The sequence below is a fragment of the Eptatretus burgeri genome, chromosome 17 (genome assembly GCF_056783735.1).
Source record: "Eptatretus burgeri isolate ZD-2024b chromosome 17, Ebu_testis_v1, whole genome shotgun sequence".
Lineage (NCBI taxonomy): Eukaryota > Metazoa > Chordata > Myxini > Myxiniformes > Myxinidae > Eptatretus > Eptatretus burgeri.
Window position 1 is genome coordinate 28,992,461 of NC_140977.1, and position 16,809 is coordinate 29,009,269.

Consider the following 16,809-nt stretch of genomic DNA (forward strand, 5'->3'; position numbering starts at 1 on the left):
ATCTATGTTCACCTTTAGTTAACAACATTCTGAATAAAAGGAATTAATATAGAAAAAAACAAAACAGGAAATGACCCTCAAAATTGAGAGGCCAGGGCGAGTTGGAATGTGGGGCAGGTTGAAACATTGAGATGGTGCAAGATCTTTGATTGATGACATCACAAGCGTCGTTGAAAATAACCTTGCCACAGTTTTGATGTGAATAATGTATGTATCGATGTATGCATGTCTGTCTGTGTGTATTTACTGGCCTAAAGGTATGTACACTCAGCTCCAAGATGGCTAGCATGAGTTTGAATCTCATATCGGCTATAAACTGCCATCCTGGTGTTTCACAGGCAGGGTGATTCATCAATGTGTTTGTGCCATCCCATAAATGGACATTAAACTGGGAATACTGTCTGCCACCATTAGTTGGTGGATGTTAGTGATCCCACGGTGACCTTCCTGAAGAGTTGGCAAGCTATCGCCGGCATCCCGGCTAAATTCCAAATTCCTGCTCCATCTACTGCTGGGAGGCCAATGGCAAAACCACTCAGTATAACCCTTGTCTAGAAACTGCTTCGGCAGCACCGACACTCTGTAAAAGAGTGTGGTACATACTCACGAGCTGTGAGTAACAATGGTCATCTGCCACACGAGCACTTTGTCTCTGCCTTACTCTGCATGCCGCTTATATGTCATGTCGCCATTATTAGGTCAGAAGGACCATTTACTGTTCTGTCATTGGAGATGTTGTCATACAAAATGATTGGACAATTGCAATTTTTAAACTTGTCTATTCCACTTGTAGAATTTGCTTGTACAGGAGAACTAACCAAATAATGATCCTTCTTCGTTCGTGTGTAGCACATGCCTGTGAATTGCATTATCCTGACTGCAAAAGCAGCTGTGCCACTGATGCGTCCCACCCACCACCGCCCCCCCCCCACGCCCCACAGGTTTGTGCTGTAATTTGTTCAGCGTGCTGACGATAGCTCGCCTACTATTCGCAAAGGACACTAACCCTAGGATAGATATTTAAATGTCTGCCAACTAATACTGGCAGACAGTATGCCCAGTTTAATGTCCATCTGAGGGACAGCACACGTGTTGATGCCTCACCCTGCAAGTAAAACACCAAGGGGGTAGTGTCGATGGGGGCAATTTATAGCTGGGTCGAGATTCAAATCCAGGATAGACAGCTCAGAAGTTAGTACACCGTATCTCTGGCCTATCCTGCCAACCTAAATACTGGACAATGTGAGTGGAGAAGATTACAAAATGAGGATGAGAGGGAGAGGGGAAGAACACGATTCACACTTACAACTCTTTGGACAGCAATGCCTTTCATCATATGTTATAGGGCCCTGGAAAGAAACATTGCAAAGCAGAGGTCAGGATTTGCATCATGACAATTGGCCTACAAATATAATCCAAGATGAAATGCACATGTGACCTCACGTGTGCAAGACATAGCAATTAATGTGAAATTTACGTCACACATCACATTGGTGTTTGTTGGTGCTTTTTCCTTTTTAACCACACACAAAAATGGAAGGCAAAAATGTCTAATAATGATATATCTATTATCTGTTTTCTTTTTAAAGTTGGTATTTTTGTTTCACTTTTAATTGAGTTGAGAATCCCACAAATATGGCGACAATGGGTCGCCATTCCGGCTCTGGAACTGAGGACAGGAATTTGGAATTTGTTCAGGGTGCCGGTGATAGCTCGCTTATTCTTCGCGAACAACACCGTGGAAATTTTAATGTCATGAGACGTCCAATTTAACATCCATCCGAGGGCTGACACATATTGATGCATCACCCTGCCTGTGAAACATCGGGATGACAGTTTATAGCTGGGTCAGGATTCGATCCCAAGTTCAGCTTAGAGGAGAGTGTACGTACCACGATCTAGGCCATCCCGTTGTACAAATCAGTTATTGGAAAGAAATTAGTTAAATAAACGTACCCCTGTGTATGTATGTATATATATATATATATATTTGAAGTATATGTCACGAATGTATATGTCCCGACTCCGCGCTCCGCGGGTTTCGTTGGCACTGCTTGGAGTGGGGTGGGAACGGCCCCCCCCCCTTTTCGCACTATCTCAGCGTGGGGGGAAAAAGGGGGGAATTGTTGATGCTCTGGCGAAAGAGGATAGCTGGCTTGCTTGGGTCCCGCGACGAGCGACTCCACTGCGAGCTCGTCGCCAACCGCCGTCTTTCTTGCCTCGGACCCGAGCTATCCAGTCTCCTCCGCAATTCTCCTCAGCCGACTGCAGCAAACCACCCGTACACCCTCGCCTCCCAACTCACTCCGCGCTCCAACCCGACTCGACCACGCTCCAAGCTCCAGGCTTCCCCTCTCTGCAGCTCCCCGACAGACTGCGAGCTCCACTCGGCTCTCCGACCTCTCCAGACTGACTCTTCCGAAACTGACTGCCCCTGCCACACTCTGCTCACCAAAACTGACCCTTTCGAAACTGACTGCCAAATTCACCCTGCGCCCGGCGCTTTTATAGGCCGGCAGGAGAACCCATATGCAAATTTCTGGATCAGAACGAGCTCGGGGGTGGAGCCACGCTCGCCCATTGGATGGAGGAAAAGGGGCGTGAGTCTCCCCTGATCCGAGAATTTGCATATCCCGATTCTACTCCGACGCGCCTGGAGGCGGGGCCAAACCGCCCCGCGCTTGCTGATTGGACGGATCAGAAGTGGGCGTGTATCATTCCTGATCCGAATTCTCCTCGGAAAGGCCGCACTTTGCACTCGCGGTTCAGCGCGCGTCCCGTACGAGGCCAGGACAGCCTGACGCTCGGCGTTCACAAGTGGTGCGGGAATTTCCGCAGAAGGAGAGGTGAAGGTGGTGGAGGGTTTATTGTGGTGGTTTATGGCCATGGCGACGTTTGGAATGGCGGTGATGCGATGTTTGCGGGAGCGAGTTGTGAAGGTAAAGGTTGTGGCTGTTGGCGTTGTTGTTTTTGTGAAGCGGCGTTGCGGTCGGTGGTTGTTGTGTGATGGCGGTTGGGACGTGGTTGGTTCAAAATAAAGATAGAACAGAAAAACGACTATCTCAAAGCGTCGCAGCCCGAATGAATCACATTTATTCCCTCTAAACAACGGGTTTGGGGCTAACTACACATGTACTTACAGAGATATCTCACCTACGGGACCTGAATGGTGGTTTGCGAATTTCCTCAACCGCAACAATATAATGACAGACAAGTACCGTTAATGTGGAATAAAGTGCCTTCTCAATTACTTTCATTTCAATTTCAGAAAAATATAGATAAATCGTTTTTTCTGGCAACACCCAACTTCAGTCGCTCCAGCAGTCGCTGTTTTCCTTCGTCTTTTTAATGTTTAATTTCACATTAACGATACTTGTGCGTTATTTTATATATAGTTTGTACATTTTCTGTCAATGTAAGTTTGATTTTGAATTTTTAAAATGATAATTAAAAAAACAAAAATTTTGATTATTTTTTTTCCTTAAAATTGAGAAAACACAAAAACTTGCCCTGATTGAGCGAAATGAGATACATTTCTGAATTCAGCATGCAAAAAACATAGAGGAACCGTTGAGAAAGCCAAGACCTCTGAAATGATGCAGACCAGTGTTATTTGTCAATTTCCAACCTGTCTGTGTTTGTCCTTTCCTTCCATTGGTCTAGCATTGTTCGAATCTAGATAGACTGGGAGGTAATTACCACAGATTTGACCAAAAAATCGTCGGCACACACCAGTGGTTAAAACGCTTGGCCGCCCTAATTAAAATCTAATCAGATAACATTGGTGCTTTGCCGAGGGCGCTTCCCGCTCAGGTAACCACGTGACCTCTAGTTAAACGGAATAATTAGACGGCGGATACTGGAACTCGTGGTTGACTGGGTGGCGTTCGTGGTTTTAAAACAACTCACCCTACCATAACGTTAATTGTGAGCGGTGGCCCCAGGTCCGGCTCTACCGAGGACAAACGGGGATGAATCCCCCTCAGTGACAAACTGGTGTCTCGGAACCCGTGACAGCAACAATATATATATATATATATATATATATATATATATATATATATATATATATATATATATATATATATATATATATTGTAAGTTTGATGTGGCAATGTGGGCAATATGCCTGGTGTTGGATTAATGGTTAGGGTGGTGGGCTTGGGATCCTGGATCCTGAGTTCTAAATTCCATTTGCCTATTGAATTAATACCAGGTGGGGTTGACTCTGCCTGTCATCCTTCAGAGGTTGGAAAAATGAGTACCACCTTGCTGGTGGTATACTGTGTTGGAGTGGTGACCCGTCCAGGATTGTGCCCAATAGCCAAGGAGCCTGCTTTGGCAGCACCAACGCTCTGCACACAGGAGGGTCCTGATGGATTGATGGATGATGTGGCAAAGGCCTTATTCTGTGAATTTACTTGTAGTTACTTGTGTAACAGACATTTCCTCAAAGACAAATAGTGGTGTTGTATCCTCGAATACTTGCATTTAAAATATTGTTACGGATCTGGAAACCATATGCATTCAACATACAGATGTCCCAAAAGTCAGTTATGTCGTTAAGTATGTGTGTCGTCAGATCCCCTTCCTTTTGTCTCGTGGGAGAATTAAAGGCGTGCGTTGCGATTTCTTTAAGTTAGGTTATTACATCTAATAGGCCATCTAACAACCATCCCATCTGCATGACCCCTCGGCCCTTCACGATCCACCACAAACCAGCTGCCTTCTCGCACCCTGATGTGCCAAGGCAAGATCTCGCGTTTCCGGTTTCTCGGCTCCCACAAACGTTGTAACTCTTTCACGACGACCTTTGCAACATTGATACTGTTGCTCGACAAGTACGAACCCGCATGGAAGAGTGGGTGGGGTTTCCCGGCAGGGGCCGAAACCCTGCCCAGGAAGGGCGAGTCCATGGGAGCCTGCTCAATCAGGGCGGGGAGTGAGGTCTGTCCAACCGAGCCCCGCCGCGTTGAGGGAGGTCCATAAATTCCCGAGCACTCTCTGAGGCGGTGGTTTTTTGGGGGTTGCTATGAAGGGGTTGTTACCCCTTATTAAAGAAGGTTGTTCGGAGGTTTTCGACGGGGTTGATAACCTCCGCCATCGAAGATGGATGGAGGTTACTGTTTTCACCCTTTTCTGTGTTTGTTTGTTTGTTTGTGAACAGTATTATGGAAAAACTCCTTGATGGATTTCGACGAAACTTGGTGGGGGGGGGGGGTAGGTCTGGTCCAAGGATCATGCCATGAGATTTTGGACTTGGTCCAAAATCCAATTTGGCTGCAATGGCGGGCAATTTGAAAAAATATTAGAATGTTTTTTTTTGCATTTCTACATGTTTTAAGTGATTTCCACCCCCCCCCCAAAAAAAAAGTGTTAGAGAAAAAAAAATTTTGCAACTTTTTTTTCAACAAAATTTCAAGCCTGGTGTTGGCACAGTGGTTGGGGCAGCGGCTTGGGATCCAAAAGGTCCTGAGTTCAAGCCCCGTTGGGCCACTGAATTAATACACCAGGGGGTTGACTCAGCCTGTCATCCTTCCGAGGTCGGCGAAGTGAGTACCAGTGTATTGGGCCAGTGTATACCCCGGTTAGAATATGTGTACCATATCCCTGTGTCAAAGGCGACCAGGGTTGCGTCAGGAAGGGCATCCGGCATAAAACATGTGCCAAATCATTTTGCGGATCATGATGGATGATCCGCTGTGGCGACCCCTAATGGGAGCAGCCGAAGGAAGAAGAAGTTTTTCACCAAAATTTCGATTTCTTTTTTTTGCATTTCTACATGTTTTAAGTGATTTCCACCCCCCCCCCCTCCAAAAAAAAAAATTGTTAGAGAAAAAATAAATTTGCAAATTTTTTTTTCAACAAAATTTCGATTTTTTTTTTTGCATTTCTACATGTTATAAGTGATTTCCAACAACAAAAAAACATGCCAAAATTATAATTGCGGCTGATTTTGGAACTTCAGGTGGATATACCCACGTAAAATCAATTTCTGTCTCAAGGAATCCAGTTATGACGAATGAAATGAGTATGTAAAAGTTAAAAGTAAAAGGGAAAGTTGCAAACTATAACTCTGAGCACTGTTGACGTCAAATTGAATGAATAAGATATCAGGTTCACTTGAGTGACCTAGCAGTATTGGCGGCGGAGGTTTTGCACTCTACCGAGTGCTCCCCCTCTAGTTGTTGAGTGTGCAGTTCTTTTGAAGCGGAGGATTGAGCAGAAGGTCGTTAAGGCGGCGAACGTATCCTATGGTATCCAAGGCCTTCTCCACTCATGGCTCGCAGACTTCCTCTCCTGTCGCAGTAAACGTGTGGCCCTAAATGGAGTTCTTTCATCCCCCCTTCCTGTCCAGCCTGGAGTTCCTCAAGGTAGCGTTCTGGGCCCTGTTCTTTTTCTGGTTTTCATCAATGATCTCTCTGACTCTGGAAAATCCTCTATCCTCTGTGCTGATGACTCCACCCTCTGCCATCCCATCGGTCATCCCTCAGACCGGCAAGCAGCAGCTTCTTCGCTCACTGCAGATCTGGATAAAATCACAAACTGGTCCAACATGTGGAACATGTCTTTCAATCCGGACAAATCTCACACTCTCACTATGTCTCTTCGAAAGGACTGTTTAGAAACCCCCCCCCCCATCCACTTTCTCAACAATCCTCTGGAAGAAGTCCTTTCTTTAAAGCTTCTGGGTCTCACTATCTGCCATGACCTTTCCTGGGAAAGCCACATTTCAAACCTCGCCTCCAAAGCCAGTCGCCGACTGAGAATCCTCCATCGTGCAAGGTCCTTCCTCGGCCCACCTGAGCTCTTGACCACTTGCAAAGCTTTTGTCCGTAGCCTGATGGAGTACTGCTCTCCCCTCTGGGCTGGTGCTCCTGCCTCCCACCTTTCTCGGCTTCACACTGTAGAAACCAAGGCATTTCGGATCATTGGCATCTCCCGCAATGAGGCTGAGTCTTTGGGCCTCTCACTCAATCACCGCAGGTTGGTCGGTGGTCTTTCTGTCTTCTACCGTCTCCTCTCCAGCCTCGCCCCCCTGCTCTCTCTGCGATTTGTCCCCACCACATTTCCGCAGGGTGCTCAAGGTCTGCCAACAACCCCCTTCTGGTAAAACTACCAAAATCACGAACCACTGCTCACCTTCACTCTTTCATTCCTCTTTTTTCCCGCCTTTGGAATAAACTCCCTCACTCTATTCATTCCCATTTTTCCCTCCAGGCCTTCAAAACAGCTGTTCACCACCACCTGTTATCATCCCCCATCCAAATCCTCGATCTTTTCTACCCCCGATAATCCACCCAAGCCCACCTCCTTCAAATTCCCTGCTTTCCTTCCTGAAAGTCCCTGTAATGTCCATCTTCTATTCCCCATGTTCCCCGTCCCATCCCTCTCCCTTCCACAGATCTCCAAATGTCTCTGTTCCCCACTATTTTGTCCTTCCCACTCTCTCCCCTCTTGTCTAATGCCCCCCTTGATGTACGTTGTGTGTTAGCTCTCATACGAGCCTCGACAAGGTATACAAAAAAAAAAGAACGTGTCTCTGATGGCCCTCCACAAGGAAAGGAAAGAGCGACCCTGACCCCCATCCGTGGACCCCGCTATTCACCACCCGAGCTCCGCCACGACCCACGAGTCCCACACGTGCGACTGGGGACCAAACCAATGACCATTGTCAGGTGCCGCACCATGGAGCACCCCTTTCCTCTGACGGTCATGTACCCAGCTGGACTCTGACCCCCAGCTCGTCTCTCTCCTCGGCTGTGAGGGTCCAATAAAGAACTCTGGGTTTATCTTCATTTGTGTGTGTGTCTGCGTGTGGGCCCGTCTTGAAAGTAGAACTGAATAAGTGTTTTTTTGGATCATTGTAAATATTTCTTGTATATTCGCGATAAGTCTTGCCTTGTGTCTTTTTTCTTTTTATTGTAAATAAACAATTGTAGAAATGTCCCCAGTTCGTTTCCGCCCTTTCTTGAATTGGTCCAGCATGGTTCGGATCTGAGTTTAGGCGGGGTTTATCCACAGTAATCGGACAATTGTAGCCGGGACGTCCTGGGCAGGCCCGCTCGATTGCATCCGAGCCGGAAAGGTAGGTGGTCCTATATTAGCAAAAGAGAGGAAATTACACCTGCCGACCACCACCAGGCAGAGTGGTGGTCGGCAGGTGTAATTTTACCGCTGTCGGTAGAGTGAACCCGGTTCGGCCAGGCATTCCGAGGGTGTGGATCCCTGGTAGCCAAGACCGCGTGGTTACTTAGGTGCATTGGATCTCGACAAAATAACCCGACGCCACGCAGTTGAGATATTGGCGTTCCAGGTCGGTTAAACGACCCGCCGGCTCGTGGAGTAATCCGAGCGATGGCCTACAATTCCGGGGAGTCTGGTGGGAGATGACGAACCTCCCCCACCTAGTGGTCGTTCTCGCCACCGACCCCCGGCCCACAACAATATTGTGAAAAAGTTATCGACCTATTCTGCACATTTGACAGGAAGAGGTTTGGGGAGTGGGAATTGGGGAAAAAAACAATATTGAGGGGAATATAAGAGAGAAAAAGGGGGGGGGGTGTAGTATGATTGAGGATTCTGACCAATCTGAGTGGAGAAGATTACAAAAGGAGGATGAGAGGGAGAGGGGAAGAACATGATTCACACTTTTTTGTGTGTAGTATGAAAAAACATTTTAAAGTGTAGTATGATTGAGGATTCTAATATTAAAGGTGGCCAGATATGAATGAAGAGTTTGCCATGATAATCAAGCATACAGCGGGATTGTCAAGTATAGCAATTACCTTGGGTTAGGGCTCATGTCAGACATTTTTACCACCGAGTGGTTGTCATCTGAGACTAGAAAATATGCACCGAGTGTTAACCACATTCAAACGTAAGAGAATTGAGGAGAGAGAAAGGGGATTTGTCTTGGTCATAGCACCCGTGACCTCTTCTGAAGACACCGCTCGTATTGGACCAAAAACCAAAACAATATTTAGAGCAATGCTCCACTGAGTGCCATTCTAGTTTCAATTTAATTTTGTATTTTGGAACACTGTAGAACATGAATCGGAACACGATCCTGCAGTTTAGCAGTACATTGCCTCTGAATTTGGCAAATTGTACGGAATCCCGTTCTGAGGACACATGCACACAGAGGAGGAAGGTAAATATTTTTAGTGTGCATGTCTCACAGTGAAATAAAATTGAAAATCATTCGAAACAGGAAACTTACTTTTTTTAAGGACTTCATAAAGAACACAAACAACAGGCAGGAATAGCTACTTTAACGTGTTAAGTAAGGTGGTGTAAAATTGGGTGCACCAACGGCTGTAAATTTCCGAAAAAAAGTTTTGTTTGTTTTCTCGAGCCTTTAAAACTTTTACTTCAATCTAATTATATACATGAACACGAGAACACAAATCTCTTTGTTTACACTTCCAAAAACCCTCCAGTTTAGCATCACTTGAGCAAAATGTTGCACCATTTTACGTCATCTCGACCAATCAGATTTTCCACTTACGCTCTCTCGGCGTGGGAATATCGAGATTCAGCCAAAATGGTGGCTCGTGCTCAGAAATATAGAACGTGCTCAGAAACACAAAGCGAGAGTTGAAAATTCCCTTCCCACGTCCGTTGTTTCGAGATGACGTGGAGTCAGGTGTTCTTGTGAACTCTGTAGTTGGAGTACTTTTGATGTATACTTATGTTCCAAACATGGTTGATGTTGGTGTTTGCGTTGTTTGTATTGCACAGTTTATGTTCTTGACAGATCTATTGTACTTACCACACAGTCATCGGGGTTGAAGTCCGAGCAGCTGGTCATGATCTGTACAATGGAAGGTCCAGAACCAAGGTCCAAACAAGTATAACTTGAGCAGTTGTCGCTTGTGTCTGCCCATTTATCTCCGACCTTTTGGAGTTGGTGCAAGGGAGATACGTTATTTTAAAAATGAAAAAAAAAGGATCATTCTCATGAGTGAAACATGCAAACCCGATACAGTCCAACCCGATACCCAGTGAGTTTTGATGGTATATTAGCAAAAGAGAGGAATAAAACAAATAAATCAAAAAAAAAAAAAGTAAATCGCTCTAATGTATGTGTACTCCCCTATAAGCTGTCGAGCCTGGGTTCAAATCTCAACCCAGCTATAAACTGCCGACCTGGTGTTTCATGTGCATGGGGAGGCATCGATGTGTGTGCACCATCCATTGGAAGGGTGTTAAGCCGGAGGATCCATCTACCAGCATTGGTCGTCGGTGGACGTTAAAGATCCCACAGAGTCCTTCGCGAAGAGGCGGTGAACTATTTCCGGCACCCTGAACGAATTACGAATGCCGAGCCGAATTCATTTTGGTCGACCGACAGGCTGCGTTCGCCGGTTGTGAAAGACCGACAGAAATCGCCACCTCTTCCACCCCCCCCCCCCACTCCCGACGGATCCCACAAGAACGTTGGAGGGATTGGGACTGTTATAGAAGGAAACGTATTAGACTATTTTCATCCATTTCCTTTTTTATCCTCCCTTGTACGATATCCTTCTTTCTTTATCCTTCTTTCTCTATTAACCCATAAAAGAGTTTGTTGACAAATGAGATACTCAAAACACAATATCGCTTCTTCAATTTCCAATATGAGTACGTCTTCCCAGAGAGAGAGAGAGAGAGAGAGAGAGAGGGGCGAGAGAGAGAGAGAGAGGGGCGAGAGAGAGAGAGAGAGAGGGGCGAGAGAGAGAGACCTGGAGAGGGGCGAGAGAGAGAGACCTGGAGAGGGGCGAGAGAGAGAGACCTGGAGAGGGGCGAGAGAGACGAGAGGGGCGAGAGAGACGAGAGGGGCGAGAGAGACGAGAGGGGCGAGAGAGACGAGAGGGGCGAGAGAGACGAGAGGGGCGAGAGAGACGAGAGGGGCGAGAGAGACGAGAGGGGCGAGAGAGACGAGAGGGGCGAGAGAGAGAGAGAGAGGGGCGAGAGAGAGAGAGAGAGAGGGGCGAGAGAGAGAGACGAGAGGGGCGAGAGAGAGAGACGAGAGGGGCGAGAGAGAGGGACGAGAGGGGCGAGAGAGAGGGACGAGAGGGGCGAGAGAGAGGGGCGAGAGAGAGGGGCGAGAGGGGCGAGAGAGAGGGGCGAGAGGGGCGAGAGAGAGGGGCGAGAGGGGCGAGAGAGAGGGGCGAGAGAGAGGGGCGAGAGGGGCGAGAGAGAGGGGCGAGAGAGAGGGGCGAGAGAGACGAGAGGGGCGAGAGAGACGAGAGGGGCGAGAGAGACGAGAGGGGCGAGAGAGACGAGAGGGGCGAGAGAGACGAGAGGGGCGAGAGAGAGGAGAGGGGCGAGAGAGACGAGAGGGGGGAGAGAGACGAGATGGGCGAGAGAGAGGGGCGAGAGGGGCGAGAGAGAGGGGCGAGAGGGGCGAGAGAGAGGGGCGAGAGGGGCGAGAGAGAGGGGCGAGAGGGGCGAGAGAGAGGGGCGAGAGAGAGAGAGAGAGAGGGGCGAGAGAGAGAGAGAGAGAGGGGCGAGAGAGAGAGAGAGAGGGGCGAGAGAGAGAGGGAGAGGGGCGAGAGAGAGAGAGAGGGAGAGGGGCGAGAGAGAGAGAGGGGCGAGAGAGAGAGAGGGGCGAGAGAGAGAGTGAGAGGGGCGAGAGAGAGAGAGAGAGGGACGAGAGAGAGAGAGAGAGGGGCGAGAGAGAGAGAGAGAGAGAGAGGGGCGAGAGAGAGAGAGAGAGAGAGAGGGGCGAGAGAGAGGGGCGAGAGAGAGGGGCGAGAGAGAGAGGCGAGAGAGAGGCGAGAGAGAGGCGAGAGAGAGGCGAGAGAGAGGCGAGAGAGAGGCGAGAGAGAGGCGAGAGAGAGGCGAGAGAGAGGCGAGAGAGAGGCGAGAGAGAGAGAGAGGAGAGAGAGGAGAGAGAGGAGAGAGAGGAGAGAGAGGAGAGAGAGAGACTTTTTAATGTGCAACGACATCCGATCTCATGAGAAACGCTAAACGAGGTACAACCACGAGGCAGGGATAAACACTCGATGTATAACGAAGAACTCGTGTTGCTAGTGTGCACAATTGTTGCTCTGACGAGGGGTTAACGATCGAAACGTCAGGTTCTCATAACTTCCCATCTTCCAACAACATCCTGTTGATCTCATCTAAGGTAACCTCCCATCGGTTACTTCATAATAATTTCAAACTGAAATGTCTTGGAGTTGTTACTTAAACATGTTGTCTCATACGGCCTGATTTGTCTCGTTTTTAGGGTCATGTGGGTGGGGGGGGGGGAGGGGTTGAGAGGAGGGGATGGGGTTCAGTGTCAGCAATTCAAAACGACATTCCAAGAGGGAATAAAATCGATGTTCTACACTTCGTTCGAAGAATGAAATGCAGAAATGAATGAGGGTGGAAAAGGAGAAGGAAACAATTGCATGGGAAGCGAAGCAGGGATGTGGAATTCTACATAAAAGTTGTAGTCGAGACCACGACGAGCGGATACACATGACTCGTCCCGGAAGTAGTTTGTTGAACCTGGATGTTAGCTTCTCATCCTGAATTCCGTTCAAACGACGTTCCTCCTGTGTTAGGTCTTTATGGACCTGTGCAGAGTAGGACATGGCTCTGCCGACTGGGAAATATCAGGCAATCAGTACGACAATGGTGAGTCCCACCAGAGATCCACCAACAAGCAGAGGAAATGCACCATGGTGAAAAAAATTCATTTCCTGACCAGGTAACAGTGACGGAACATCCACACCTTCATCTTCGGGATCCTCAACTTCACCAGAGCCCTCTTGATCAGAATATTCTCCTGAAGTTTCTTCTTCGCAAAACGCAAAACGCAAAAAGTTGAGCGCAAAACATCAAAATCATCGAATTGTTCCAATGAGGAATTCAAATCTGTTGCATCTTCTGCTGAAGTCATCCATGCGGTCGAGACGAAGGAAATGAGACAAAAGGCCACAAACGTGGGACGCACAGCTCGCACCGCCATTTCCTCAGAGACGAAGGGGAGACAGAGAGAGACAGAGAGAGAGAGAGAGACAGAGAGAGAGAGAGACAGAGAGAGAGAGAGACAGAGAGAGAGAGAGACAGAGAGAGAGAGAGACAGAGAGAGAGAGAGACAGAGAGAGAGAGAGACAGAGACAGAGAGAGAGAGAGACAGAGACAGAGAGAGAGAGAGACAGAGACAGAGAGAGAGAGAGACAGAGACAGAGAGAGAGAGAGACAGAGACAGAGAGAGAGAGAGACAGAGACAGAGAGAGAGAGAGACAGAGACAGAGAGAGAGAGACAGAGACACACAGAGAGAGACAGAGACAGAGAGAGACAGACAGAGAGAGACAGAGAGAGAGAGACAGAGAGAGACAGAGAGAGACAGAGAGACAGAGAGACAGAGAGAGACAGAGAGACAGAGAGACAGAGAGACAGAGAGACAGAGAGACAGAGAGACAGAGAGACAGAGAGACAGAGAGAGAGAGAGAGAGACAGAGACAGAGACAGAGACAGAGACAGAGAGAGACAGAGACAGAGACAGAGAGAGAGACAGAGAGACAGAGACAGAGACAGAGACAGAGACAGAGACAGAGACAGAGACAGAGACAGAGAGAGAGAGAGAGAGAGAGAGAGAGAGAGAGAGAGAGAGAGAGAGAGAGAGAGAGAGAGAGAGAGAGAGAGAGAGAGAGAGATTCACCAAGCTGATGACGTCGTTGTAATATTCATAAATAAATGAATAAGTTAAATCAATACGTCGAACTGTCTAATGGACCAATTGCAATGGAGTTTCTCGTTCTTTTTGAACGCTCCACGTACGCTGGAAGGGTGTATGATGTTTGCCCACGACGGGGTTTACACGACACCGTGTGAGGTGAAGCAAACGCCGAAATCGATCAATTTGAGGAGAAAAAGGAAACCCTGAACCCGTTTGATTGGTTTGTTTGATAAACATGAACAGTGATGGAGATTTTAACAGAAATGCAGACGAGCATTGCGATGCGACAAGCAACGTGTAAACTGTGGAGACTTTTTCGTTTACCTGATGAACAACACCGTCGTATTCACATGGAAATACTGGGGGAGAAGGGAAGAAGAGGAGGAGGAGGAAGAGGAGGTGGAAAGTCAAGTTAAAATAAATCACCATGCAAAGAGAAACATTGGATATGCGACAAAACAATGTTGAGGTTATGCCTGGATCATCCCAGAATGATCTGTTTAAAGGCCCGGTCACACCTTGACGTTTTAGCCAACGTATAACGATTTTTGAATTTTTTTTCTAAAACGCTGGCACACGTTGAATACGTTATGGGTAAGTTTTGATAACATTGAGAGCACGCTGAAAAACACTGCCATACATCGTTGTACGTTGGCTTTAAACGTTGTACTTTTCGGTTGTCCTCAAATTTTTTCATGCTTGAAATTTCACGACGTATGCCGGCGTATGACTCACACGTTCCGCTATGCTGGCCACAAGTTGTATGCATGGTCTGCGATCGTTGACAGACGTCAACACATGCTACTTGTAAGTTAATCATAAGTTGAGACACGCCGAGGTAATGTTTAGCGTACCCGAAACTTATTTCTAACCTATGATTAACGTGTTGTTGGCACGTTACGCGATCGTTGGCACACATCGACAGACGTTACTTTTAAGTTACTCATAGGCTGAAAGACGTCGGTATAATGGATCGTCCTTGCGTCAGCGTCCACGGCCACGGCCAGGACACTTATTTGCAGCATTCTTCAAACTTTTCTTCGGCATGACGAGGATGTTCACACTTCGATGTCTAGCTTGGCTATGATTCCAATTGTCCATCGGCAGCGTCTATTTAAAATAGTCGAGTTTGAGCGTTTTAACACGTTCAGAAGAAACGCTTCAAATTTCAAAACCCCAGCATCAAAAAACAAAGGCGAGTGACAGCAATTTAAATCGTTCATTGTAAACAATGAAAATAGCTGAGTGGTACCGTTTAAAAGTCGTTGAGTGTAAAAAAAATCCAATTGTTGAGCGCAAGCGTCTACTTTCAATAGTGGAGATGCAGCCATTTAAATCGTTGAGTGGCAGCCTATGAACCTACCCGTGGACAAGCGGACGCAAGGACGATCCATCATAACCCACACCCTCCTCCTCACACCCACCTACTACTGCCAACATGAACAAACTACTACTAATACTAATACTAATACTAATACTGTTACTGCTGACATGGACATCGACTCAAAAAGGACTCGAAAACACTGTTGGGTTCCCCTTTTATGAGCAGCATTTTTATATACCAATTCCCAAAACCGCTGGGAACACGTCTTTATATGGCAGTTGTAAGCTAGAAACACGTTCATTTATTTTTTTTTGTCGACCGGAAGACGTCATTGGAATACGTCTACATACGTCGATGTGTGTTGGGACTACGTAAAGAATTGGTTCAAAGCACGTCAAACATAAGTTAGAAATAAGTTTCGCGTAAAAAAGACATTAGGGCGACGTGTTTTGACTTATGAGTAGCTTATAAGTAGCGTTTGTGGACGTGTGTAAGCGTCCACATATCATGTGTAAAACTTATCCCCATCGCATGCGGAACGTGTGTCATACGCCGAGTATGTCGTAAAATTTTGAACATGTTTAAAATTTCTTGACGTACTCTGCTTACTACAACGTATGATAGCGTACTTTAGCGTTGTACTCACGTATACCAAACTTACTCATACCGTATTTGACGTGCCCCCAACGTTTTAGACACATTTTTCTTAGGTCGGCATACGTTCGCAAGATCGCCAAGGTGTGACCGCGATGTTGTCACTTCCATTTCTACAGCAGTTATGATTCGAATCGTTGTGCGTCAGCCTTTTAATAGGCTACGTCACGACATCGTCGGCGATGCGTGCAACGCGCTACGCCTAAGTTAGACTATCGTTGGGCATAGGTTGTGTAGGCCAACAACAGGTTCAGCATTCGTTGGTATAAGTTATCTATAACACAACGAAACGTTCTGTGTCCGTTACTAATATGTTATGCATACGACCAACTCGTTATGAATACGTCCGAATCTTAAAAAAAAAAACATCAAAAGTTCAACATAAGCCAGCGTTTTACATACATTTTAATACGTTGCCATCGCTGGCTAAAACGTCAAGGTGTGACCGGGCCTTAACTTCGTCTGACTTTACATCGTGTGTAAAACCTCCACTCATTTGGAACGAATGTCCACATTCCCTTCAATCAAATTCCTCCCTCGAGGATCGAGGTTGTAAAGTCAGTTGTTCCCCACCATCTCAGATCATCCCCAATCGGAAACCATGATCTTTTCTTCCCCCGTCGACCCCCACCCCTCACGATCCCACCTCTTTCCAAATTTCAGTTTTTCCTTCCTAACATTTTTCTTCCAGATACTATCCACCTTGTCCACCCTGTGCATCGTCCCCAGCTACCCCTCATTCCACCACACATGCATTATTTCTTCGCATCTCCCTCTCTACTTTATCCCTCAACCGAGCTGTTGGTGTGTTTCCTGCTCTCTTTCTACTGTTAATTTTGTTCTGTGTCGTCCTGATCCATTCAATGTTATAACTCCTCCATGAGCCTCGACTTTGGAGAATATATATATATATATATATATATATATATATATATATATATATATATATATATATATATATATATATATATATATATATATATGTTATGGACTTGGAAGTACAACCCGTCGCTTCGCTGAAGTGAGGGGAGAAATATTAAGTGAGGGGAGGAAGGACGGAGAGAGGGAAGCGAAAAGGAGGGGGGGAATAGGAAGGGGAGGGTAAAGGAGGGACGGGAGGGAAGAGGAGAGGGGAAAAATAGGAGGGAGGAGGATAGAGAGAGGAGG

General features: G+C 46.9%; 1 protein-coding gene across 2 annotated transcripts in view; it reads right to left on the reverse strand.

The window, feature by feature from the left end:
* Positions 1 to 16,809, reverse strand: part of LOC147009639 (uncharacterized) — a 121,062-nt gene that overhangs the window by 2,271 nt on the left and 101,982 nt on the right. For both annotated transcript variants that reach the window (XM_085863148.1, XM_085863149.1), the window contains exons 34-36: positions 13,989 to 14,023; positions 9,776 to 9,901; positions 1,307 to 1,349 (exon numbers count right to left, since the gene is read on the reverse strand). In XM_085863148.1, the coding sequence (XP_085719274.1) occupies positions 1,307 to 1,349; positions 9,776 to 9,901; positions 13,989 to 14,023 (204 nt within the window). The remainder of the gene's footprint in view (positions 1 to 1,306; positions 1,350 to 9,775; positions 9,902 to 13,988; positions 14,024 to 16,809) is intronic.